A 25,466-nucleotide genomic window follows, 5' to 3' on the forward strand; every position below is an offset into this window, starting at 1 on the left:
GACTTTACTGCAGAACAAACAAGAATCAGCAGGTCTGTTAAAACTTTATTGATCGATCGACGAGAACGCTATTTCACTGACTGCTACATTCACAGGGGCGGGGCTAAAGTCACGCTCCTCCTGAGACTTTTGCATGAAATGATCACTGGAGCAGAAGCAGCTGCAGTTCCTCAGCCGACCAGCGAGGCAGCAGTGAGACTCGTTAAACCTGTTTACAGCATCATTTCCTCCGCTTTACGTTATATTAAAGAGTAAAGTTTGCGTTATTAAGGGCGTGGCCTCTTTCATCCCACTTCCTGTTCGCTCTGCCGTACAAAGGTTGGATAATCTGGGTGCATCCCAGGACGTCGCCATCACAGGTGGAACAGCAGGAAGCCGGAGAACACGCTGAAGTTTCGCGAGTCGTCATAGAGGCGGTAGCTGGCCGGCAGGCCGAGGTGCACCCGGTCGCCCTCCTCTAGCTGCAGACACACGGCGTTGCTCGTGGAGGCGTAGCCGCCGTGGTCGTTCAGGTCGAGGCTGAAGACGATCGGCTGGTTGTTCTTGTACAGGTACAGGCCCATGTAGCCTTTCAGGTAATCTGCTGCCGTGAAGCTGAAGACGTACAGTCCGCTGACAGGAGCCGTGAAAACACCTGAGGACCAGCACAGGTGTTAATCAGACGAGCACCTCAGAGAGGAGCTCCACCCCCTCCACCTTTGACAATATTAATATAATTCTGCAGTCAAACATTTGTTGCGTGGAGCTGAATATTTCAGCGTCCTGTGGGCGGCACGCTCTACCTGCTGTCTGGTTGTAGGCTTCGCCGACGTTGGTGATGATTTTGGAGAAGATCAGAGTTGTTTCTTCATCAAACGGTCCCACTGACCCCGAATCGGTCAGACCGGCTGAAAACGCCACCCTGAGCTCACCTGGAAGAGACAGATGTGATGTTTAACCCACAGCTGGCTGGTGAGGACGTTTAAAGTGCCGCAGGCGTGGCTGACCTGCTTCCTCGGACGAGGCGCTCAGCTGGTTCAGCCTGACCTGCAGCTCTGAGAGAGAAGAGTCAGATGTGATTCAAGTTAATCGGACGCAGAAAGCATCGAGGTCGTTCGTTACCATCAGCGCGTCTCTGTGCCGCCGTCAGTTGGTCCGAAACAGACTCCAGCTCAGCGGCTCGCACTGAAAACAGAGCGTCACACGGTGAACTCGGATAAACGCCATCAGACCTCCCAACAGTCCAGCGACGTAACAGAGGTCACCTGTGTTTTGTGTCGTCAGCTCGTCCACCTGCCGCTCGGTGACGTTCAGTCTGAGCTTCGTGGCCGACAGCTCGATGTCACGGCCTGAAAACAGTTTTTATTTTAATGACCTGCAGAACAAACGAGACCCTGACCTTCATCTGCGTCTTCACAAAGGTCTCAGCTGTAAACATCTGCTCTGCAAGCTAAGCAACAACAACAATAAACAGTGGTGTGAAGCGTGCTACGCGTCACCTCAGTGTCACTTCATGTCTGACAGAGCTTTAATGAGCGACTCTTGAAACCTCAGGTAGGAGCTGATGACGGTACCTGCAGAACGAGTCTCCAGATGTTCCAGCTGTGTCTCAGAGGATCTCAATCTGACCTCCACGGCTGCACAACAAACCACTTTGTCATCGTTCACACAGAATTTCTAAACAGGTTCTCAGTTTCCACTTTGCTTTAAAATGTCTACAGTTGGTACAAAGGTGTGACGTTAACCTTCGTGTGTTACCTGTGTGCTCAGACAGTAGCTGTTCCAGCTGTTTGTCTCCACGTCTCAGCCTGGTGAACATCTCTAAACAGAAACAGCAGCTGTGAGCGTGCTCAGAGCGATTCTCACTGCGTGCTCTCTGACAGCTGTACCTGTGTTCAGGTCGCCCTGCAGGCTCGCGCTCGCGTTCACGTTTGTCTGCAGCTTCGTCAGTTTGGAGCTTTGATCTGAAACGTGAACAGTAGACAAACAAAGGGCCCTCACACACATACGCCTCATTTCACCGGAGATTTCATTCATTTACCTGATGTTTCAGTCTGCAGCTCGTGGATCTGATGCTCTGTGGAGTTTAGTTTAAGCTGCAGCTGCTTCACTGAGTCGGTCTGAGCTGGAAACAGCACAGGAAACACATTACAGGTCTCACAGCGACACATCGAGTGTGAATGACAGGTTAGTCTCTGTTTAGACGCAGACGACACTCCGATCTCTGTCCTGGGAGATGATCCCGAGTGTGTCTGGCCTGAATGTTGTTAAACTGAAACGGAGACAGATGCTGCAACAATCATCAGCACGTACGTGTCCACAGAGTGATGAACATGCTCAGTTTTCATCTCAGTCTGAATCGTCAACACCACACAATCATTTTTGTCAGTGTCGACCAATCAAAGCACTGGGAGGAGCAGTTTGTTTTATCTCATCATTCTGTCAGCGTCCAAACTCACTGTTTACACCGACGGTAAATCAGAGGATTTTCAAAATAAATATTTATTCATTACTGAAGCTGATGAAGTTTCCAGGGAAACATTAAAATTTTCTTCAGTTTCAGCTCCAAAATTCAGTGTTTGCTACATAAATTTGCAACAATTCACTCTGTTTGTGTGGATGTAACGTTCATGTATCGCATGAGCATTTGTACAACATGACCGTCTGAAAGCTTCGTGTGTTACCTGTGTGCTCAGCCTTCAGCTGTTCCAGCCGTTTCTCACCATCTCTCAGTTGGTTCATAATCTCTGGAAAGTAAAGTAAACACGGTTGATGGTTCTTCAGGGAACCTTGTTAGATCCTTACATCACTGAATGTTTCTCTCTGCTCTGGCTGTATGAAGGTTTACAGTCAGATGTGGGCACACATGACTAAAGTATCCCATTAAACTTTAAACTGATCAAAATAGCAACTTGTTCAAAATCGTTGTTGATCAGTGTGATCGAAGCAGCTCTGAAGCAGAAGCGTCTGGACTTCTTTAAGTTGATTGAAGACGTTTCATCCAAAAAGCTTCTTCAGTCCTAGGGTCAAATGGTGGAGAGTCCCCGAGAGGGTCGTGGACCAACTATTGATCCTCTACCTAATCACACAAACCAAGGTGTGAAAACAGGTGTGGGTCACAATCAGCCCGGGTGAGACCTGGCCCCACCCTATCATGTGATTTCCTGAGGTCAGGGTGTGAGTGGGCGTTAAGGCGTCTGGGAAGGATCTCAGACTGGATTATAGATGGCAGACAGATGGTGTCGTAAGCCCCACCCTCCATTCAAAGACGGTTGTTCACAGTGGACATAGATGCTTCTTTCACTCCTCTTTCAAACAGTCTGTCCTCTCTGTCCAACATGTGAACATTGGCATCCTCGAAAGAGTGACCTTTGACCTTTAGATGCAGATGGACAGCTGAGTCTTGTCCCGTGGAGGTGGCTCTTCTGTGTTGTGGCTGTTTGGTGGCTCCAGTGTAGGTCTGAGCTCCGCACAGCTACGTTGCTGAGTTTGTGTTGAACCAGTGTGTGTCCGAGTGTGTGTCTGAAGTACACTGGGATGTCGTGCTTGGAGAAAACTCTTCTGAGCGTTGCAGCGTCCCTTTAATAACATCGCACAAACTCTCTGTATCTTTTCAGTTACAGCGCCCAGCCGGGCTGTTTCTGGGCAGACTTTACTGTTCCAGGAGGATGCTTCGTCCTTCTGCACCCCAGCAGGTAATAGAGTGAAACATGGTCAGGCCAAGCAGCTTTCACCAGATCATGCTGACGCGCGCACGCACACACACACACACACACGCAGGCACACGCACACACGCGCGCGCGCTTTATCTATGCAAACACAAATCCTACAGTGAAGTTCGAACAGCTAAATCTAAATGTGAGTTTTCGTCAGTACACAAAGGCAGATGTTGGATGAATATGAATAAGACGATATCACCAGACCAGGCAGGAAACGGTGTTTGCAGTACTGCGGCCATGTGCAGTGAACTTGGGATCTCGTTTCCTTTGAAGTGCTTCAAATATGCGACCACTCGCAGTCAGCTGCCATCTTGGTGCATCAAGAAGCGCTAAGAGTTGCAATATTCCGCACAGACTGAGATGAACTGGAAATAACCTTCACCAGTGTGATGATGACCGTGTCAGTCCCAGTCAAACCACGGTTGTTGGCTCCGCCCTGTGCAGTCACCTTGTGAGGCAAAGTGCTCGCACCGAGGCTGAGCACTCGACCTCAGGCTGACCAGTTTACAGCCACTTAGTGAAATGCGACGTGGGCAGCACCAAATGTTTTTACTGTAGTGTGACGGAGCCATGAAGAGTTCCTCTGAGAACCAGCTCGGTTCAGGATGAAGTCAAAGTCAGAGTGTGTTACCTGTGTGCTCAGACAGTAGCTGTTCCAGCTGTTTGTCTCTCAGCCTGGTGAACATCTCTAAACAGAAACAGCAGCTGTGAGCGTGCTCAGAGTGATTCTCACTGCGTGCTCTCTGACAGCTGTACCTGTGTTCAGGTCGCCCTGCAGGCTCGCGCTCGCGTTCACGTTTGTCTGCAGCTTCGTCAGTTTGGAGCTTTGATCTGAAACGTGAACAGTAGACAAACAAAGGGCCCTCACACACATACGCCTCATTTCACCGGAGATTTCATTCATTTACCTGATGTTTCAGTCTGCAGCTCGTGGATCTGATGCTCTGTGGAGTTTAGTTTAAGCTGCAGCTGCTTCACTGAGTCGGTCTGAGCTGGAAACAGCACAGGAAACTGAGAGCAGCTGCATGCTGTCACATGTTGCACCCTCAGATCACCTGACTTACCTGTGCCGGTCAGCTCCAGCTGCTGCACCTGACTCTTCACAGCCGACAGGTTTTCTTCCCACGAGGCTGCGACAGCTGAGAGGAGAGAAGACGATCCCAGTTATGCAGAAACTCTTCGCCTGCTTTACTGGATCAGAGCTCGTTTATGAACACAGGACTGGAGCGCGTGTCCTTCACACGTCTTCAGCAGCTGTCCGAGGGACACGCTCTCCAGTCGACACGGACGCAGGTTATCGTGTTACAGCAGACAGATCTGATCATTGGACACAACATCTGGATCCAGCCAACACCGATGAAACAAACAGGTTGGTGAACATCTGGAAAGGTGAGCTCTGAGGTCAGCTGCACCTGCTGCAGGTAACTCACACCTGTGGACCGACTCACCTGAGGTTTGTGTGTGCAGCTCACCCAAGCGGCGTTCAGCGTCACTCAGCCTGCGGCCGAGCGCCGAAACGTCCGCCGACTCCACTGAAATGTGAGAACAGAAACGATGGACGGTCGGTGAAACGTGTTTGGTGACGAACGGCTTCAACAGTAATCTACGGACACGTTCATGTTTGATAGAAAACGTACACCGTGGGACGCGTCTGTTCCCGGGACAACGCAGGAAGAAGTGTGTGAAGGAAACTGGCCCGGCGAGCACTCGCAGGGACGCTCACCGTGAACGTGTTTTCTTCCTCGCAGTAACATAAACACGTGGCGTTCGTTTCTCTGTGCGTCTCGCTGCATCAGACTATAAATCTCACGGCGTACTTCCGTCTCGGTTTCATGCACACGACGGTGAGAATTAACTTAATTTTGTTTTTCTAATCTCCTCTCCTGGCTCTTGGCGGAGGCGGTCGCATCTTCCCCGGTCTCCTCTCCCTTATCTTCGTCTCATCTCGTCTCGGAGACTCTCCGCCGTTCTAAGAATAACACGGAATTATGGATTTGATCAGCTGGTCTCTAAACACTACTGACACCCTCTCGATGAGAAACCTGGGCGCGGGGAGCCCGATCCTCCTGCAGGAACGTGCGCTGCCGGATTGGCACGACACCGGCGCATCGTGTGCCTGCCAACACTCTCAGAGGAGGACATTGAAGACATCGACCTATTCGGTGCTGTGATAACGGGCTTCCTGCTGATTGGAGCTGCTCGGCCCTGGCGTATCGACGAATAATGAAAACCCGTTACAGCTGCTCAAAATCCCACGAGCACACACATTGTGTTAACTGAACGCAGTCTGGATAAAATCATGGAGAAGCTCACGACTCTGCAACGGGAGAGCTAGAATTGATAGGATTATGAGAGCTGCTCCATCCCACTTTGGACACATTTATTCACCCTCATAATGTCCTCCCGATTTCCACACACCTGTGGTCCTCAGGGGTCAAAAATGTCCCCATCTGGTTTGATTGATACTTAATTAATATAAGTGGATTTTCCCCCACTTTTAATTAAAACTTAATTCAAACATTTTGACACATTTTTTTATTCCATTTCAAATTTAAGTCTGATAAAAACCTCAAAAATGAATTTTTTCTTTGTTTTTGGGTAAAAAATAAATGAAATCATCAGTTATTGTGATTATTGTTTCACAACCAGAGTCGGTTGCTTTAACAGATGATCACAGACGGTTTATGTCAAAGTTAATTTAGAAAGCTGTTTTTAAACTACTTCAAGTTTTTTACTGGCAGCAAATAATCACATCTGTTGTCCTCTGGGCTCAAAAATGACCCCGTTTGCTTTGACTGTTTATAAAGCAACAAGTATAAAATATCATCCATCTCTGTGTTTCAAGGTTTTATTCAACTTTATTCCAACTCATTACCTGACAGTTTTCTATATTTTGGCATGGTAGGAACACCAGGGCATGGGTCTGAGTGAAGGCAAACTTTCATGAGGACAAAGGCGTGTCCATATTTGACCCAAGTGCAGGAGGAAGCTCAGGTTCATTCCTCTGCACTGGTCCCATCATGGACAGCTTTCTTTCTGCAGTTGCAGGCCAAGGGGCATATACAGTAAACAAGTTGTTACAGGAAACCTTCTGCAATGTTAGGGACAACTCGCGTGTCCTGACTGCAGGACAGACGGTTTGCCATCGTGCACTAGCATGTTCCATGTACAGCTGGACCTGCATCACATGCTGCCCATGTTTTTATCTCATAGTTCCCTGGTTTACTTGGATGTTCTGTTGGAGGGGACAGAGTCCTCTGAAGGGGACTTGGTGCTCATACAGTCACATCAGTACCAGGATCTTACATCACAGCAGGAGAAACACCCACTTGTTCCATACATCTCAAATGGGAGCACGTTTGTGTCATGAACAATGATCATCTATTGTGTCTTTATCAAGAAATTATATCCTTTTTGTGCTTCTATGATTAATCTTGTGTCACCTTTAAAACTTCTCTACCAGACTCAGGATGTCATAAACTGGCCATAGCGACTCTACTGGATGCACAGCAGTAAGAATCAACACACCCACATATGCCTACAGCTGCATTCGATCCATTTTTCTTCTTCTCTCGTTGTCCCTCCTTGTTTGTCATTGAGTTGGCTGCAGAGCAGGTCATCTGCTAATTGGATGGTTGTTGGTTCAGTCTCTGTGTGATCTAGTCTGAAGTTCTTACCAAGGTGTCCTTGGGAAAGTTACTGAACCCCAACTTGGTCTCTGATGCATCTATTGGCATGTGAACGTTAAAAAGCAGAATAAAAGCAGAATACACTGTGTATAATGCTTTCAGTGCTCGAGTAGCAAAGCCACTGAAGGAGTATGGGACCTGGCGTATGTGCTTGGACTGTGGTAGATCGTCTTTCTCTGTGGCACATGAGAGAGTCAGGCATCGTCTGTCATTGGGAAGGATAGAAGACCAGATCAGTGTTTCCTCACATTACTGCAAATATTCCTCTGTCTCAGCTGACTCTTTCCTGCTTGATTCTTTGTCTTCATCATCATTGAAATGGATGATGTGCAGTCCTCTGACACATCTTCTGTTTCAGTTTCACATTCTGAAAATTCAAGAAACTTCAAGAAGCCCAGTCACTTTCTTTCCAAGCTCCTCAGACTACCATGTGCTGGATGCCTGAGAACCTACTTGAACATAGTTCAGATTCTTCATCACTTTTCTTCACTTCATAGTCTTCTTCCACTTCTGTGGGTGGGTGATGTGCTTTTTCAGAGAAAGGGTAGCATGTGCTCTAAATATTGACAATATTTTCTATATCTTCTAACCCTGGATCTTCCTGAACATTGATTCTCCCTCCTCATTATACTAGAGGACAATATGTGCTTTGTTCTACTGGTCATTGCTTTGCACAACATGGTAAAAAACAGTATGCTCATCAAAGTATGCAAATCTCCAGCGCAATGGAGGCTTGTGAGCTACTTTCTGTGTATGTATTATTGTAGGGTCTACCTTACAATACGAAACACCTTGATGCGACTGTTGTTGTGATTCGGCGCTGTATAAATAAAATTTCATTGAATATAGAGCACCTGCCTCCTCATTGTGCTGCCTGTTGTTGTTGTGGTTGTTATGACCAGTGCTTGACCCCACACATCAGTGATCCAAGATCAAAGATGTTGAAAGCAGTATGTTGTGAAAATACGGTCCTTTGCAACACTTTGTACTTTGGGGTCATTTTTGTCCACGAGGACCACAGGTGTTATAAAATCCAATAAAAACCCCATAAACAAATCAAATTACTTAAAACTTAAGTCCAATCATGCATAGTATAGTAATGAATAACTTCTGTTATTTTCAGACCATTAAATTAATAAAAAAACAACAACACATTTTTGATAGCAAAAGATTTCTTTAGAGGACAAAAATGACCCAAGGACAACACCAACCCCCCCCAAAATATGACTATCCAGAGTTGGGACCAGGAAGCAGAGCTGCAGTCTTACACACCTCTCTGCAGCTTCTCTCCTCCTGCTACCCGCCAAAAACCCATCTCCATAGAGACTGTGTCAGCTCCCAAACAGACAAAAAACAAACTAAAAACCAGCAACAAACAACTTAAACATAAAAAAATCACAAAGAAAGAACAATACAGTATCCACATCTGAACCAAAGAGTAAAACAGTGAAATGTGGATTATTAAATATTAGGTCTCTCTCCTCCAAGTCTCTGTTAGTACATGACTTAATAATTGATGAACAAATCGATTTACTCTGCCTCACAGAAACCTGGTTGCAGCAGGATGATTATGTTAGTTTAAATGAATCAACACCCCCGAGTCATTCTAACTACCAGAAACCTCGAAGCACAGGCCGAGGGGGCGGTGTGGCAGCAAAGTTTGACAGAGAGGTTCACTGTGAAATAATGTGTCCTAAACTAGCCTGCAAATTCTTGCTCAGTGGGAATCAAAAGTGAGGCGACCGTTGTTGTGATTCTGCGCTGTGTGACTAACACTGAATTGGGACCAGTGATGGACACGCAGTTGTTCGCCCTAAACCCAAACAATCACGAGCTTCATCCACCAGCTGGAAGCTCCGAGGCTGAAACTGGAACAACAATTGAGGAGCTTTTCCTGTTCTCCCTTCAGGAGCTCAGTCTGAGTTCGTTTTTCTCCTCGTCTTTCCTCATATTGTGTATTTCCATCATTCTTCCTCTCCGACCGGTCTTCTCCATGTGATGTTTGTGTAATGTACGGTCTGAAGGGTAAGATGGCGCTAGAACGCCGACACCTTAACCCGGTTTCCTCCGGGATCAATAAAGTTGAATGAAATGAAAATGAAATCTCTCTGAACTCTGATCCGAAATCATGCCCTGCAGGACGAACGGATGCTGCACCTGGTGAGGAGCTGAGCTGCTGCAGCGACTTCAGTCCACCCCGCAGAGCTGCAACAAACAACACGCCCACCCGGCAGCGTCACTCGGCACATGAACAGCTGATCAATCAGCGGACTCACCTTCAGCGTCAGCGCTCAGCTGCTCCAGACGGGCGCCCAGTCGAGCCTCCAGCTCCAACATGTCAGGCGTCAGAGACGAGGCGTTGGAGGCCGGAAACTCTGCAAAGTGTCGACATGCAACATTAAAGGCTCAGGTGGGCGGGGACAAAATGAAATTTTAGTCGGAAAACAACAACAGCGCCCCCCAGGTGGTGATGGTTTAAACATTCAGCATCAATTATAAAAATCACCTTTAAAAATCTCAGACGGGAGCTTTTTAAAGGTGATTTTTTACGTTCAAGCCGACACTCGAGTCAGCAGGACAGGAAGCGAATCTGACCTGAGATCTGCCGCCTCAGCTCCTCCATCAGACTCTCTGCGTTACACAGTCTGGCCGCCAACACTGAAAACAAGCAAACACACACAGGAAGTTTACATACAACTGCTCGACAAAATAAAATGGTGGACACTTTTAGTCTGAAATTTTTCTGAGGAAGTACAACTGAATGTCAGTGTGAGCAGTGCCCCCCAGTGGGCACACAGCGTCACCAGTCAGAAACACAACTTCCTGTTTTTCTTCATAAGTCTGGCTCACAGCCACAGACTGTATATAAAAGATGTACACCCTTTCTGTCCATCTTTAAATACCGTCAGTGGGACTTCCTGCTTCAAAGAAAAGTTGGTAAATCTATGAAATTAGAACTAAGTCACCAAACAGTGAGTGCTTGATGATGATGATGATGACCTGCGTTCTTCCTCCTCAGCTGCTCCACGGTGCTCTCGCTCGCCCTCAGTCTCGTCTGCAGGAACGGCAGCTCCGCCGCCAGAGCTGCAGACACAGCAGTAACCCAGTGTAAGGTCCACAAACCTGCGAGCCGCTGCTCAGGTGACGACGAGGGTCCGGGACTCACCCGAGTTCTTCTTCTTCAGGTCGTCCGTCGAGCGCTCGCTGCTGTTCAGCCTGGACTGAAGTGTCGACACGTCGGCGGCTCGAGCTGAGGGACGACACAGGACATCAGAACCACCTCGGACTCAGTGGCCGAAGAACCTGATCCAGGACCGAACCCGGGTCAGGTTCGGTCCTGGATCCAGAACGGGACTCTGACCAGACCCAGACGAGATGGCATAAGTACTCACGTTCTGTACTTAAGTAGAAGTACAGATACTGTTGGAAATGCTGAGAGCTCCAGCAGATGTACACACCTGGATTTAACCAGATGTGAGCAGATGTTTTGTGAGTTGTCCATCCTCTACACTGACAGTCTGCTGTTCATGCTATCTTTGTATTAGACTGTGCACCAGTCACACACTGTTCTTTACTTTAAACCATCGCAGTACAAACTAACCTGTTTATCCTGCAGAGCTTTTGCATGCAGGCTTCAGTCCCTCTAACGCACAGGTGTCCAACTCCAGGCCTCGAGGGCCGGCATCCTGCAGGTTTAGATGTGTCCAATTCAAATTTTTAAATGACCTCCTCATCATGTCCTGAAGTTCTCCAGAGGCCTGGGAATGAACTAATCATGTGATTCAGGTGTGTTGACCCAGGGTGAGATCTAAAACCTGCAGGACACCGGCCCTCGAGGCCCGGAGTTCAGGTCAGTTCATTTTTATTTCAAACATTTCAAACATGCTTTCACAATCATTACAAAATATCATTCCATTATTTGTTTGAAAAGGAGCAGAAGTATTTACTTATTTGTCCCCACCCCCTCAAGTTTTACCTGTCATTCATTTAATTTTCTTTTAGTCTTAAATTAAACAAACAACATATGAAACAAAAGTAAAGCAAAACAAACCAAACATACAGAAATTAAAACAAGAAATAATCAAGCCCCACCACAGTACAGTTTCTTTCATATGAAAAAGACAGAATGTGTAAATTTGCAGATTCACAAGTTATGGAAAAATCAAACAAACAAACAAACAAACAAACAAAAAACCAAAAAGAACCACAACACCATTACCAGCAACATCACAGTCCTGGGTTAACCCCGTTTTCTTCATTCTTGTACTCATTTAAAATTAGGTTTTTATATTTTACTTTAAACTGTTTTATGTTTTTACTTTCTTTTATTTCTTCAGTTAGTCTGTTCCATAATTTAACTCCTGCAATTGAGATAGACATTGTTTGTTGTTCTAGCACTTTGTATTTTTAAATCCCACTTCCCTCTTAAGTTATACCCACCGTCTCTTTCTATGAACCATTTACAGATTTCTTTTGGAAGCAATTTATTTCTTACGTTATGTATTATTTGTGCTGTTTTAAGCTTCACCAAGTCTTGGAATTTAAAAGCTTGCATTTTGACAAAGAGTGCATTTGTATGGTCCCTGTACCCCACATTATTTATTAATCTAATGGCCCTTTTCTGTATTATAGTTATTGTTTGTGTGTTACTTTTGTATGTTTCCCCAGACCTCGACACAGTAGCTCATATACAGCAGTAGTAAAGCAGAGTATTACATGTGCAGGGCTTTCTGATCCAACATGTGCTTTGCTTTCCCCGTGACGGCCCCGTTTCAGTTTCCCCCGAACATCAGTGCTGTGTGGCTTCCAGCTCGTGGTCAATGATCACCCCAAAACATTTTATTTCATTTACTCTTTCTAAATATACATTGTCAACACATATTTCTACTTTGATGTTTTTCTTTTGGTTTCCAAACAACATAAATCTGGTTTTATCGAGATTCAATGATAATTTATTTATATCAACCCACTTCTTTAATATCGTTAATTCCTGTGTGATCATCTCCAAAACCTGTGGCAACTCCACACCTGAACACAGTATATTTGTGTCATCTGCAAATATTACAACCTTTAAAATCTGCGATACTCTGCAGATATCATTTAAGTACATAATAAACATTTTTGGACCCAGTACTGAACCATGAGGTACTCCACAAGCTATATCCATCAAATTAGATTTATATTCATTTATTTGTACATATTGTTGCCTATTCCCTACATAGCTTTTTACCCAGTCCAAAACCACTCCCCTAAACCCGTACATTTCCATTTTCTTTATTAGAATTTCATGATTAACAGCATCAAACACCTTCTTTAGATGTAAGAAAACGAGTGCGTACCTCTTATTATCCACACATTCTGTTATCTCTTCCATTAAATCTATCAGTGCCAAAGCTGTTGACCTGTTGATCTGAACCCATACTCACTATCTGTCAGTAATTCATGTTTTTCCACAAAACTGTCAAATCTTTTTATGAAGAGTTTTTCCAGTATCTTAGAGCACTGGGAGAGTATTGACACTGGTCTATAGTTTGTAAAGTGATGCCTTTCACCGGTTTTGTAAATGGGAATAACTTTAGCAAAACTGCTGTTTGAAACGACAAGTTGAATATATATTTTAATGGTTTCACAACACCATCAATCTTTACTGTTACCATATCAATATCATTCCAGTCTGTACTGGTTTTGTTCTCTATGTCATGAATCTCTTTCTCTTCCACTGCTCTTAAAAACATTGAGCTTCTATTGCTTTCAGTATTTTCACCAGTGTCCCATCAACCTTTATTTCTTCTGCCAGTTTTGGCCCCATGTTTACGAAGAATTCATTAAAGCCATTTACTATCTCTTCCATGTTATTAATACTTCTTGTCCCTCTATAAAGTACCCATCGTTATTCCCTGATCCATCTTTGATTACACTGTTTAATGCGTTCCAGATATCTCTTGTGTTATCTTCATTGTGTTCCAACCTTTTTATCAAATACTCTTTTACAGGATCTCATTATATTAGTTCATTTATTTCTGTAAGTTTTATACTTCCTTTCAGTTTCCATGGTTGTCTTTTTTATGAATGCTCGATATAGGGGATTCTTTGTTTTGCTGGTATTTTGTAGTCCTTTAGTCCTCCGTGGTCTTCCTGCATAGTTGATTTCAATTACTGGACAGTTTTTATCAAGTAACGTGTTAAATGTTCTTAAAAATACTTCGTAAGCTTTATTAACTTCGACCCCCCGCTCTAACACGAAGCTCTCAACCTACAGCTCCAGCTTTGCCTCTTCTGCCTCTTGTTATGCGACAGCCTCTAGTGATTAATACACGAACAGGTTCCGTCTGTTTCTGTTTAGGCTCAAAACAGTTTGATATTTTTTGCGTACCTGAGGACAGCAGGACTCACCTGTGCTACACCAGCTAAACTCACTACACCACCTCTCAGTCTGAGGAGCAGCTATGACACTTGATGTGACGGAGGAGGCCTCACCTTTGCTCTGCTCCTCCAGCTCCTCCACCCTCCCCCTCAGCTCCTCCGCCTGTCGGAGCGCTTCCTCCTTCAGTCCCTCCAGGCTCCGTCTCTGCTGCTCAGCCTGCACCTCTCCATCCCTCAGCCAGCTCTCCACCCTCCTCAGGATCTGACGCCGGCCCACCTCCTCCGCCTTCAGGCTCAGCACCAGCTCCTTCAGCCCTCGCAGTTCATCCCAGAGGATGGGGAGGGCCTGGGAGATGACCGCCGGCGGGGGGACAGAAGCCTCCGACTGGCCCCGACTGACAGAGCAGCAGAACAGCAGAAACAGAGCAGCAGACCTTCTCGCCATTGTCCTCCACCTGCAGAAATCCTTCAGCACAAGGGCGAGGGGGTGGAGTCTCCCCACAAACACGATTCAAGACAAACAAGCAGAAAACACAAAACTGCAGTTTGTAAAAGTGGGTGTTATTAACAAGAATAACAAGAGCGAAAGCAGAGCAGCTTCACCCGCTTCCTCCTGAACCCTGCACTCCATAAGCAGCTTACCCAAAGAAGAAAGGCTGCTTGCACTCACTCGGCATCCAGTAATCATTGGTCTCAGAATAAAAAGGCTTTTCAGACCTTTCTCAGTCACGGCTTCCCACATGCTCCAACCCAGATAATCATGCAAAGAATTCCAAGTGTGAAAGAAAGAACTGTGGTTCACCTTCAGCCTTTATGAATCCGAGCACTGTTTCAACAGCTACGCTCTCACGTCCTCCTGCGAGTCAGAAAACAGCTGACAGCTGCAATAACTGCTCACTGAGCCGTAATAACGCGACGGTACCAGGGCGGGTAACCGGAGTAATGTTGAACCTGAGGGCGGGTAAGCGGAATAACATTTAACCCGAGGCCAGGTAACCGGAATAAAGTTGAACCTGAGGGCTGGTAACCGGAATAACGTTGAACCTGAGGGCGGGTAAGCGGAATAAAGTTGAACCGGAGGGCTTTAACCGGAATAACGTTTAACCTGAGGGTGGGTAAGCGGAATAACATTAACCCGAGGGCGGGTAACCGGAATAAAGTTGAACCTGAGGGCTGGTAAGCGGAATAACATTAACCCGAGGGCGGGTAAGCGGAATAACATTAACCCGAGGGCGGGTAAGCGGAATAACATTAACCCGAGGGCTGGTAAGCGGAATAACATTAACCCGAGGGCGGGTAACCGGAATAACGTTGAACCCGAGGGCGGGTAAGCAGAATAACGTTTAACCCGAGGCCGGGTAACCGGAGTAACGTTTAACCCGAGGGCAGGTAACCGGAGTAACGTTTAACCCGAGGGCAGGTAACCGGAGTAACGTTTAACCCGAGGGCGGGTAAGCGGAATAACGTTGAACCCGAGGGCAGGTAAGCGGAATAACGTTGAACCCGAGGGCTGGTAACCGGAATAACGTTTAACCTGAGGGCGGGTAACCAGAATAACATTAACCCGAGGGCGGGTAACCAGAATAACTTTAACCTAGCGTCCGAACGACGGTGGCTTCTACAACTCAAAATCGCAGCTCAGCTCAGGTGTATGCATGTTGTGTGATTTGCAAAATAAAGCGCAGCTGACAGGAATCATGTTAAAACCTGATCTGTCGCTGCTCAGGGATTCATCCACATCAGTAAGAGTGTAACTGAATACAGACAAAAGAGCTCGCCATCAAAAAGAGAATGAGAGAGAGGCAATCAGAGGAGAGAGCAGGGGTCAGTTGAAGTGTAGTTTAAATAAGGTTTAGGTGAACAGATAACAGCTTAGTTTGTACTTACACCTGCTGAGACTGAAGGCTGCATGGTGCTCTCAGGGACACAGAAAGCAGATCTGGGGTCAGATTCATCTGATACTGGCTAGAAATAAAATAAGAACTGTTTAGTACACTCACAACGAAAGAAAACGAACACATGTAAACCTTCACTACAAGCACACCTGAAGGAAGCCCAGGTGGGTCAGGAGGACCGTGGTAACGGATGGTTGCACTCATTACAGTCACTCTGTACAGGTAGGAGGCTTCACGATCCTGCAGGTGGGCGTGAGCAGCATGCAGTGAAGTAAACCTGCAGATGTGACGAATGCCTGTTGGATGAATGAACGGCACCACCCTGGAACATGAGCGGGGCACAGGGCAGACCCAGAGGGAGGGACACATCCCAGCTGCAACACAGCAGGACTCGTCTCATGTTACGGGAACACGCTGTGCATGCTGGTGGAGACGATGCTGACTGGCCCTCTGATAATCCTCAGGACCGAATATAAACTGATCTTTATTGTTTCTGCACACATCCCGAAACATTTTCATTAACTTTGACTGTAATAAGCTTTGTTGGACCAATTTTGTTTTTCCACCAACCGTGCTGCTCGCCTGGTCCGACCTGTGCCACGAACACTATGCAGCCGGGGATCCGTGTGACATCACCGGAACTGCTCAGTCGTGTGAAATCATCACCTGTCCGCACTCACCTTGTGCTTGCTATGACAGCCTAATAAACAGACCCATCAGCTGGAGCTGTCCAATCAGACAGCCTGAGCTCAGGTGTTCACACCTGCAGAGCACAAACAGCAGACACTGACGTCCCGCCAGCATCAGCGGGTGAAGTCTTTAAATCTATCAACACAGCACGCCGTGGCGTGAATCGTGCGGTTACTGTGGAGATGCTGTGAGTCCTCACACACACGGCTATTACAGGTGTACACTCACCTGTGCTTCAATCCACCTGCAGGCACAGGTGAAGCTGCCTGTACAGCATGTGGATGTCAGCACCTCCTGTGGCCCATGAGGTTAAAGGTCAACGCACGCACACTCTATTAAAAACTCAACTTCAGATTCAAAAAGCAGAAAACAGGATTTTATTTCAAACGTCACACAAACTGAAACACTTCAAATAAAACATGTTCGTCCATAAACCGCCATCATCATCAATCCCACTTCAGAGTCACCAGCTCAGCGAAAAAGCGCGAGGCGGCTCGGTCAGCTGACTCCCATCGATCAGAGCGAGCTCACCCACACCTTCAAGCAGCGAGACGATAGCAGTGTTACCTCCTCGCCCAATCAGGGTGTACGTTACAGAGCAACTGCTTTTCAGGATTCAATCACAGACAGCTGTTCTCTGTCCAGTCAGAAAGGAGCAGCAGGTCAAAGGTCGGCGTCGGCCGAAGGTTTGATTCCAGCTGCTCTGTGATGGCAGCTCGATTTTCTAAACTGGAGCCAATCAGAAGAGACAATGATGCACGCTCCGCCCACAGGAAGAAACTTTTTTTTTTGAATGAGGCTGAAAATGTACAAGAAAACCTGAAAATAGTGTTTTCATAAAAATGAGTCAGGCTTGGAGCGGCCTCGGCGCCGGAGCACAATCCTCCAATCAGAGCGCATATTGACCTCGTGGCATCCTGCAGTCTGCTGAACGCGAGCGCTTCCAGTTTCTCATCACGACCTTAAAGGTCACAAAGGACACGTCAGGTCACCGTGACGCCGACACGCTGGAGACTGAGCCACGCCTGTGCGTGGAGCTTACTGCAGAGATTTTATTGCAAAAGAGCTCCGCCCCTCCAGACTGTAACAACCTCGTCCAATCAGAGACTGAGCGGCTCCGCGATACGACCTCACAGTAGGAGAAAAAAAGTTAAACCAATCAAATCAGCAGTGACGCGTCAGCAGGACCTCTCAGCTCCTCAAACAGCACGTTTCTATTTGCAGAGTCTGAAGCGATGATGGTGACCTCTGACCCCTGAGATCCAAACAAGCCCTGGGATTCCGCAGGGTCAGCGCTGGCCGGTGTAGGTTCTGAGCCAGGAGCTGACGGAGGCGGCGGCAGACGAGATCATCCCTCCGGTGTTGGCGGCGGGCTGCGAGACCTGCAGGGCACTCTGGGAAAGATCCATGGACTGCAGGAGGACAGAGGAGGAAGAGGAGAGGTTAGAGGTCACGAGGCGGAGCCCCGTAACTCCTCTGCACTGATGTCTGAGCTATGGAGGTCACAGTGACTCCTCCCCTCAGGCGCCCCCGCCCGCTGCTGCTCTAAGCGCGAGTCGTCCTTCACGCCGAGTTAACAACCGATCGATAATAACGGTTACGGATCTAAATGATCGAGCAGCTCGGCACAAACGTGCTCAGGTGTGTTTACCTGTGAGGGGATATCACAGAACCGCGGGCTGGGCACCGTCTCCCAGTCCGTCCCCAGGTCTGTCTCGTCGTCCGTCACCGCTTCGTCTCCGCTCTCCTCCGCCGGCCCCTCCGCCTCCGGCTCCACGAACTCCATGGACTCCTCCAGGTCGGCGCACACCTCGAACGGACCCGTCCTGAAGCACACGGGTAAACACTGCGTCACCCTCAATCAGCAGATCGCACCCACGTTTTCCTGAAATCAAACACTTCACCCCCTCACCTGCCCAGGCTGTCGTTGTCAGGGGCAACCAGAAACACGATGTTCCTCAGGGTGTGATGGAGGTGGAGCTTCTCGCTGTCAACGTGCTGAACACAGAGAAACGGGGTGAGAGGCGGGAACACAGAGACGGATCAATGAATCAGAATCAGTCCTGCTGCGTCTCAGAGTCCCCTCGACACAGAAGATGGACAAACAAACAGCGTGCGAGTCTCACCTGAGAGAAGCACAGGTGGAGCACGTTGGTGTTGAGCTTGCTCAGAGCTCGGGTGAAGCGGTAGCGGCTCAGATTGTCTCCGCAGAACTCGCTGAGAAAACAAACAGCACAGAGCGAAGATTAAAGATGGACGCCGCGACATCGGCGAAATCGACCTACCGCTGAGTGGCGCCACTTTTCAAACGTTCCCACCTGTTGCAGAGCTTCTTGGGCAGGTTGACGTCCAGCATGTGGGACAGGATGGTGACGAGCTGCGTGGTGTAGCAGAGGGCGGCGCTGATGGTGTGAGCCGGGTTAATGTGGTCCAGCTCTGCGGCAAAAGGAGGTCAAAGGTCAGGACAGGGTCACCTGAAACCTTTTCAAACGAAAGTTTTCTGAGCACCCACATAAAAATACTCATTATTAAAAAAATTAAATGTAAATGAAGTATTTTAAAATAATTTTAAAATAAAATAAAAACAGACGAGTTATAATAACCATCATTATTATTATTATTATTGGGCGATCGTGGCTCAAGAGTTGGGAGTTTGTCTTGTAATCGGAAGGTTGCCGGTTCGGACAGTCTCGGTCGTTGTGTCCTTGGGCAAGACACTTCACCTACCGCCTGCTGGTGTGGGCCAGAAGGGCCGATGGCGCGATATGGCAGCCTCGCTTCTGTCAGTCTGCTCCAGGGCAGCTGTGGCTACAACTGTAGCTTGCCTCCACCAGTGTGTGAATGTGAGAGTGAATGAATAGTGGAATTGTAAAGCGCTTTGAGGGTCTCGAAAAGTGCTATATAAATGCAATCCATCATAATAATAATAACAACAACAACAACAACAACTTCAGATAAATACAAGAACAAACTTCTGAGAAGAAATCTGAACTCAGGGAAAAAATGAGATCAGTTATCAGTAAGACCACTAAAGCTCCGCCTCCTCACTCTTCACCTGGGCCCTGATTGGTGCTCTTCTCCTCCACCCAGCTGTAGTAAGCGGAGCAGTCTCCGTTGCTGGGCAGGGCCACAGGGGGCCCCGTGATGCTGATGCTTGTCTCTCCGTTCTGGTCGTCCCAGATCCAGCGTCCCGACAGGTAGGTGGTCCTCCGGGCCTCGGCCAGCTCGCTCACCGTGCTCAAGGTCAGCGGGTCGCACTCGGCCAGGACGTCCGCGGGGTCTCTAATGGATACACGTAGGGGCAGAGAGCGGGATGACAACACGTTTGCTCCATCAGTCCCATCAGAGGTGTTCCTGAAACTTAGAAGGCTCCACCCCCTACCTGCTGCCCAGTTTCTCCTCCTGCATGGGGAAGATGTGGGTGGTGAGGTCGCGGATGTGCTCCCGCCGCAGTGCGGCGAGCTGGCTCAGTCGGCTCTGCAGGTCTCGACTGCGTTTCTCCATCAGCTCACCGAGGCGCCGGTTGTGGCGCTCAATCTTGTCGCGTTTCTCACCGTGGCGAACGGCCCGGCGCTGCAGCCGCTGGACGTCCTCCTGACACCTGGAGAGGCGCTCGTTATCTGCGGCAGGAGGGGGAAACGGGTCACGCGACAGCTCACGAACCGTGTCAGTTTTAAACCTGCTGACACTCACCGTGCCTCGCCTCCTCGTTACCCCAGGCAACCGCCTCCTTTAGCTGCTCCACCTTCATCTTACACGACATGATCTTCCATTTCTGAGGACGACACACAGATACATCAATTTCTTCCGAACTGGCTTTTAATCAGATTTGAACTTTAATCTGAATGTTTGGAGGTCAGAGGTGCCGCACAGATGCACCTGACGTGCTCTCGGAGAGGATGGGAGGAGCTACAGCGCATTAAAAACTGCAGGTGAGCTCACTGAAGGTAACATTACAGAGCAGAGGAGCGATAAGGAGGCAGCCACGTGCCTGAACGCACACCTGTGCAGCTGTGAACTCACCATCTCGTCAGCCAGCAGCTTCCTGTTCATGGCCTGCACAACGCTGTGAGGACAGAAGATGTCACAGGTTATTTCCACAGCTGCTGTTAACAAAAACACACAAACATCTGCAACACCTGCACAGGTGCTGCCTCAAACAGCTTCACTCGCCCTCCCTCAGTCCACAGCCGTTTGTGACATCACCTGTACCTGTGAGCAGCAGGTTTTACCTCTGCTGCAGCTGCTCCTTCTCCCCCTTCAGCTTCTTCAGCCTCTCAAGCTTCTCAGTGTACCTGCAGACAAACAGCAGACGAGTTCACCTGCAGTAGATAAAGCCTCACACCTGAGAGGATTTTACAGTTTCAGAACCAGAAGCCAGCAGAATCCGACAGTCTGATTGAACCCAGCACACCTCTGCAACAGCTGCAGTAACAAAGAGCGGGGGGGCCTGAGGTCATCTCACTGACTCCAGCCTGGGAAACGTCTAACCGGAGCATATGACCTCACTCCAGGGCTCGCAAAAAAGATTTTTCCAGTCGGGCTACCAAAATCTATCTCTGCCCTGCCCGTCGGCCTATCGTAGGAAGGAAAAATATATGTCAATGCTTTTGCATTCTTTCGGAAATGTAGCTGGGTAATTATGTCATTGGCATCGGTGAGCCACTGTCAATATGTGACATATTGAAATCGCGTTTGAATTTGCGCTTGTTTTTTGCTTTCACTTTGCAATCGCGTGAACTGTGTATAGAGAGCGACAGCACTGATTGGTGAGTGACGATAATTTGCGCACCAATTCCTCTGACATCGTCGTATCAATCGTTAGCTTACTATGCAAACATGACAAGTGAAATCTCCCGCAGCTTAAACATGTGAGAGGTTGATCGCGCAGAGAATCGCTGAGCGTTATTTGAGTGCGTGTGTAAAAGCAGCAGGATATATATTTTAGTTCTGCTGAGCCAAATAAGACAGGTCAGGGTGAAGAAGTGACAGCCAAAGAAAAGCTTACCACAAAACGGAAAAGTTATGACAAATCAGACTATAAGGCAAAAAGAAAGTGCAGCTTTATGGTTTCATGGACAAAAGAATTTCTGTGGCTGCAATATGACAAGCTAAATAACCAGGGCTGCACATAAGTGGTCCGCAGGTGCGCATTCAGAATCAGAATACTTTATTGATCCCTGGGGGAAATTATTTTTTGTTACAGTGCTCCATTATAAACAAACATTAACAAGACAGACAACACGCTAACTTAGAATAGCACTAATATATATATATATATATATATATATATATATATATATATATATATATATATATATATATATATGCACATAAAGTCACTTATGAATAAATAGCTGAAAAAGACACATGTGTAGCTGTAGCAGTAAACAGTGTGTTGGGTGGAGGAGTTGTACAGGGAGCCACAGGCAGGAATGATTTCCTGTGTCGTTCAGTGGTGCGTTATGGGTAATCTCAGTCTCTCACTGAGCGTGCTCCTGTGACTGACCAGCATGTCATGGAGTGGGTGGAAGGTGTTATCCAACATTGTCTTTATCTTGGACAGCATCCGCCTCTCCGACACCACCTTGAGGGAGTCCAGCTCCATCCCCACAACATTACTGGCCTTACGGATCAGTTTATCGAGTCTGTTGGCATCTGCGACCCTCAGCCTGCTCCCCCAGCATGCAACAGCATAGAGGATCGCACTGGCCACAACAGACTCGTAGAAAATCCTGAGCATTTTCTGGCAGATGTTGAAGGACCTCAGTCGCCTCAAAAAATAGAGACGACTCTGGCCCTTTCTGTAAAGTGCTGTGGTGTTTTTAGCCCAGTCCAGTTTATTGTCAATTCGCTGTCAAAATAAAAAACGCGCACAAGATAAGAAGTTGCAACGCGTGTTTGCGTACATAAGATTTTCTGGAGGAGGACAGACATTTGTTTAGAACTCTTAAAGATGTCGAAGAAGCTCCTTCAAGCAATTACTTTGGTTTTCCTCCACCTCCAAAGAAATGTCAGAAGGAGTCCGAACCACAAAAGAAGCACGTATTCTCGGAAAAGTGGTTGCAAGAGGTGAGCTGGCTTCAAACAAATAATGAACACACAGAGATGTGGTGCAGAATGTGCCGTGAAAATCCCACTCTAGCGGACAAAAACACTGCCTTTTATATGGACGCAAACGCGCGTTGCAACTTCTTATCTGGTGCGCGTCTTTTATTTTGACAGCGAATGCGCACCTGCGGACCACTTATGTGCACCCGTGTAAATAACATAATGTTCTGCCGGGTGTGTTGTTGGTTTTCCCTCGATTTCTGAGTCGACAAGCGCCTTTGTTACTGGGACCAGTCATTTTAAGAAAGCCCCCATTAGAACCCAGGAGAAATGCAAGAAATGCATTATTGCTCAGTCTGCAATATCTTTCCCAGAACAAACACCAATTGCAAATAACATACTAAAAATAAACCTGAAAATCAGTTTAGAACAGCGTACTATGTTGCAAAGAGTGAACTACCACAGGCACAATTTAGCAGTCTTTGCAAACTTCACAAAGCAAATGGCCTCGATCTTGGTTCCACTTGCCTCTTACCCGTGACTTCAGTGGAAATTTCAAATTCAGGATCTGACACAGACTGATTCATGTCCTACACAGTTCTTACAAGTTCATAGAAATTTCTGTTCAATTAGAACCAAGTATTTGAGTTGATGATTGTAATTTTTATACAATGTTGTAATTTGTGTTTCAACAATTTTTTGATTAATGTTTTGTTTCCGTTACAATATTATACATTAAAGTATAATATTGTAACGGAAACAAAACAGGAAACAAAACATCAATCAAAAAATCGCTCTCTTTTTATTCGGGCTACTTAAATTTATTTTGGGCTACCAAAAACTGAAGAGTCCCTGCCCGAAGGGCTACCAGGGATTTTGAAATTTTGCGAGCCCTGCACTCTGTAACACAGCAGCTAGCCACCAGGCTAACAATACCAGAGCAGGTCAACACACGATAACCTGAGACCTAGCAGACTTACAAAACTGAGCTAACCGGCCAAATAAAGCTTAAAAAGGCTAACCGAGGCTAATCTAGCTGAGCTAACAGTAACAGATGGTGATACAAAGGCTAACCGAGCTGAGCTAACAGGCTACCTGAAAGTTACTTAGCTAACCACTGTTAATTGCTAATGCTAAGCGCCGTTTTCAGGTTAGTTTACACCTTTTTAAAGACGAGACGGTGCGACTCTGGAGTATTAGCGTGTCACACCTCCGGTCATTACACCGTAACTTCTGACGTTTGAGAAAATAAAGAAGAGTTTCTGATTTTAATAATAATCGCGCTTCGGTTTAGCTGAAACACCTGTTTCACCACAGCAGTGTTATTTGGGCTCCATGCTTCGGCTAATGTCCCCACCAACAGAGCAGTCAGACACAAAGAAAGCCGTGAAAAGCGTTTTTAAGACGCAGTCGGTGCTCACAACGACGCCGAACGGCACCGACAGCTCCGGTTATCCTCAGGCGAAACTGAGCAGCTCCCCGGTGCTGCGTGTCCGCAGAGGAACGTAGGAACGGGAAACTTTGAGCGTGCGTCGGTGGAATTCGGCGCCGGTGTTTACCTCTCTGTGTTCCTGCCGTCGAAGTACACAAAGTCTCCGGCCTGCACGCAGCGAGCGCAGGTAAGCCTGCGGCGGGAGGTGCTGCACAGAGGGCAGCGCTCCACGGCCACGTACAGCCCCTCCGCGTCGTCCACGGACTCCAGCATAACGCAGCCCTGCGCGGAGTGGGCCGAGGCCGGCAGTGGAGGGCGCAGTGACGGCCGGGCCGCAGAGGCTGGAGCGGGCCGGGCCGGGCCGGCGGAGGACGCCATGCTAGCTGCGCTGTCTGCGGCTCCGCGAAGGTCGGCCTGCCGCTAACGTCTCATAGTTTAGAGCCAACGCACAGCTGTAACCCGAGGACAGACCGCCACTTCCTCTTTCCTCTCACAGCGTGACGGGTTTGTTTATCTGATGGCGTCACGGGTGGGCGGGTTCAGGCATACGTCACCATAAAAACATGGGAGGTTGTTAAAAGTAATTCTGTTCACAGAGCTCAACGTGAACGACTCATCAGGTGATCGGAGGGTTGGTGGTTCGATTCCTGGCTTCCCCAGTCTGCATGCCAAGTATCCTTATACAGGATACGAACCCCGGGTCACTCTCTGATGCTCCATCGGAGTGTGGATATTGTAGAAAGCACCGAGTGCTGCATAAGAATCAGTCCATTTATTCTGTGAAGTTTTCATGAACTCTGCAGCCCCCACGGAGATTTAAACACGAGCCTCCCATTGGGTCATTACTAGGTCATTATTGCAGGGATTAATAGGTTTAACAATTTCTATGACTCAGCCATCTTTTACGGTGTGGTCTGCTGGGGCGGCAGCATCTCTGCCTGGGACAGGAAGAGACTGAACAGGCTGATCAGGGCCAGCTCTGTGCTAGGATGCCCTCTGGACCCAGTGGAGGTGGTGAGTGACAGGAGAACGGCGGCTAAGCTGTCATCCCTGTTGGACAACATCTCCCAGCCCATGCAGGAGACTCTGACAGCACTGAGCAGCTCCTTCAGTGGCTGCAGCACCCACGGTGTGGGACGGAGAGATTACGCAGGTCTTTCCTCCCCACTGCTGTCAGACTCCACAACAAAGACTCCAACTGATCAAACACATCCACACATGTGCATTAACACTAAGTGCAATACTCTTTTCTGCTTTTCTGACAAAATTGCATTTTTACTCAGTTGTATAAAGCATTTGAATTTATTTATTTTTATCCTATTGTATATTTTATTCTATTCTGTACAGTTGTGTACAGTATATTATTGTGTGGATGCTTTAAGCATCCACACTATTGAGTTCCTCTTGGGACTTCCGTACACTTTTTGGCACTTAACTACTTCCACAATTTTCAGCCGATTTTCACCGTTCAAATTTTAAACTATTCTGCTATTTCTGCTAATGTGTGCTATGTCTTTTGGTATTTTTCACTATTATACTTTTTAAAATATTAAGCTTAATTTGTCCCATTGAAATGAATGGGAAACTTCTGCAATTCTGCTAAAATTTGCTTGTTTTTGAAACTTAACTACTTCCTCACATTTTCACG

At 47.4% G+C, this 25,466-nt stretch overlaps 2 protein-coding genes across 9 annotated transcripts; both read right to left on the reverse strand.

Annotated features, from left to right (window-relative positions):
- Window positions 1-32: 32 nt before the first annotated feature.
- LOC146365301 (uncharacterized) lies at window positions 33-15,085 on the reverse strand. Of its 8 annotated transcripts, XM_084915390.1 has the most exons (19): window positions 13,865-15,085; window positions 10,554-10,637; window positions 10,388-10,471; window positions 9,983-10,045; window positions 9,664-9,762; window positions 5,147-5,230; window positions 4,763-4,837; window positions 4,607-4,690; window positions 4,455-4,529; window positions 2,664-2,726; window positions 2,021-2,104; window positions 1,869-1,943; window positions 1,738-1,800; window positions 1,554-1,616; window positions 1,245-1,328; window positions 1,102-1,164; window positions 987-1,034; window positions 783-911; window positions 33-634 (listed from the first exon to the last, which is right to left on the reverse strand). In XM_084915390.1, the coding sequence occupies exons 1-19, from the start codon at window positions 14,193-14,195 to the stop codon at window positions 354-356; spliced, it is 1,932 nt and encodes a 643-aa protein (XP_084771516.1). In that variant the 5' UTR covers window positions 14,196-15,085; the 3' UTR covers window positions 33-353. The 8 variants fall into 8 exon arrangements, with proteins under 8 accessions (XP_084771516.1, XP_084771521.1, XP_084771520.1 ...); XM_084915395.1 differs by lacking the exon at window positions 5,147-5,230; XM_084915394.1 differs by lacking the exon at window positions 4,607-4,690 and having other exon boundaries at window positions 13,865-15,084.
- Window positions 15,086-16,689: 1,604 nt separating this feature from the next.
- On the reverse strand, window positions 16,690-24,362 carry atg14 (autophagy related 14). Its single transcript, XM_084915399.1, has 11 exons — window positions 23,946-24,362; window positions 20,568-20,630; window positions 20,359-20,401; window positions 20,029-20,110; window positions 19,718-19,955; window positions 19,391-19,617; window positions 18,654-18,771; window positions 18,462-18,552; window positions 18,248-18,333; window positions 17,987-18,161; window positions 16,690-17,747 (listed from the first exon to the last, which is right to left on the reverse strand). The coding sequence occupies exons 1-11, from the start codon at window positions 24,194-24,196 to the stop codon at window positions 17,625-17,627; spliced, it is 1,497 nt and encodes a 498-aa protein (XP_084771525.1). The 5' UTR covers window positions 24,197-24,362; the 3' UTR covers window positions 16,690-17,624.
- Window positions 24,363-25,466: the final 1,104 nt, after the last annotated feature.

This window comes from Perissodus microlepis, chromosome 19, assembly GCF_051167445.1.
Source record: "Perissodus microlepis isolate ML-2025 ecotype Zambia chromosome 19, ASM5116744v1, whole genome shotgun sequence".
Classification (NCBI taxonomy): Eukaryota; Metazoa; Chordata; class Actinopteri; order Cichliformes; family Cichlidae; genus Perissodus; species Perissodus microlepis.

Bases quoted from the DNA above. Each gene is read 5' to 3' on its own strand.
- LOC146365301 (XM_084915389.1), bottom strand. From the start codon at position 14,195: ATGGCGAGAAGGTCTGCTGCTCTGTTTCTGCTGTTCTGCTGCTCTGTC. The intron at 1,944-2,020 runs GTAAATGAATGA...TTCACGTTTCAG, and splicing joins GCTGCAGACTGAAACATCAG to ATCAAAGCTCCAAACTGACG. The intron at 912-986 runs GTCAGCCACGCC...TGTCTCTTCCAG, and splicing joins CGCCTCGTCCGAGGAAGCAG to GTGAGCTCAGGGTGGCGTTT.
- atg14 (XM_084915399.1), bottom strand. From the start codon at position 24,196: ATGGCGTCCTCCGCCGGCCCGGCCCGGCCCGCTCCAGCCTCTGCGGCC. The intron at 18,772-19,390 runs GTGAAGAGTGAG...CTTTTGCCGCAG, and splicing joins GAGCACCAATCAGGGCCCAG to AGCTGGACCACATTAACCCG. The intron at 17,748-17,986 runs GTAAACACACCT...GTCCTCCTGCAG, and splicing joins TCTGTGATATCCCCTCACAG to TCCATGGATCTTTCCCAGAG.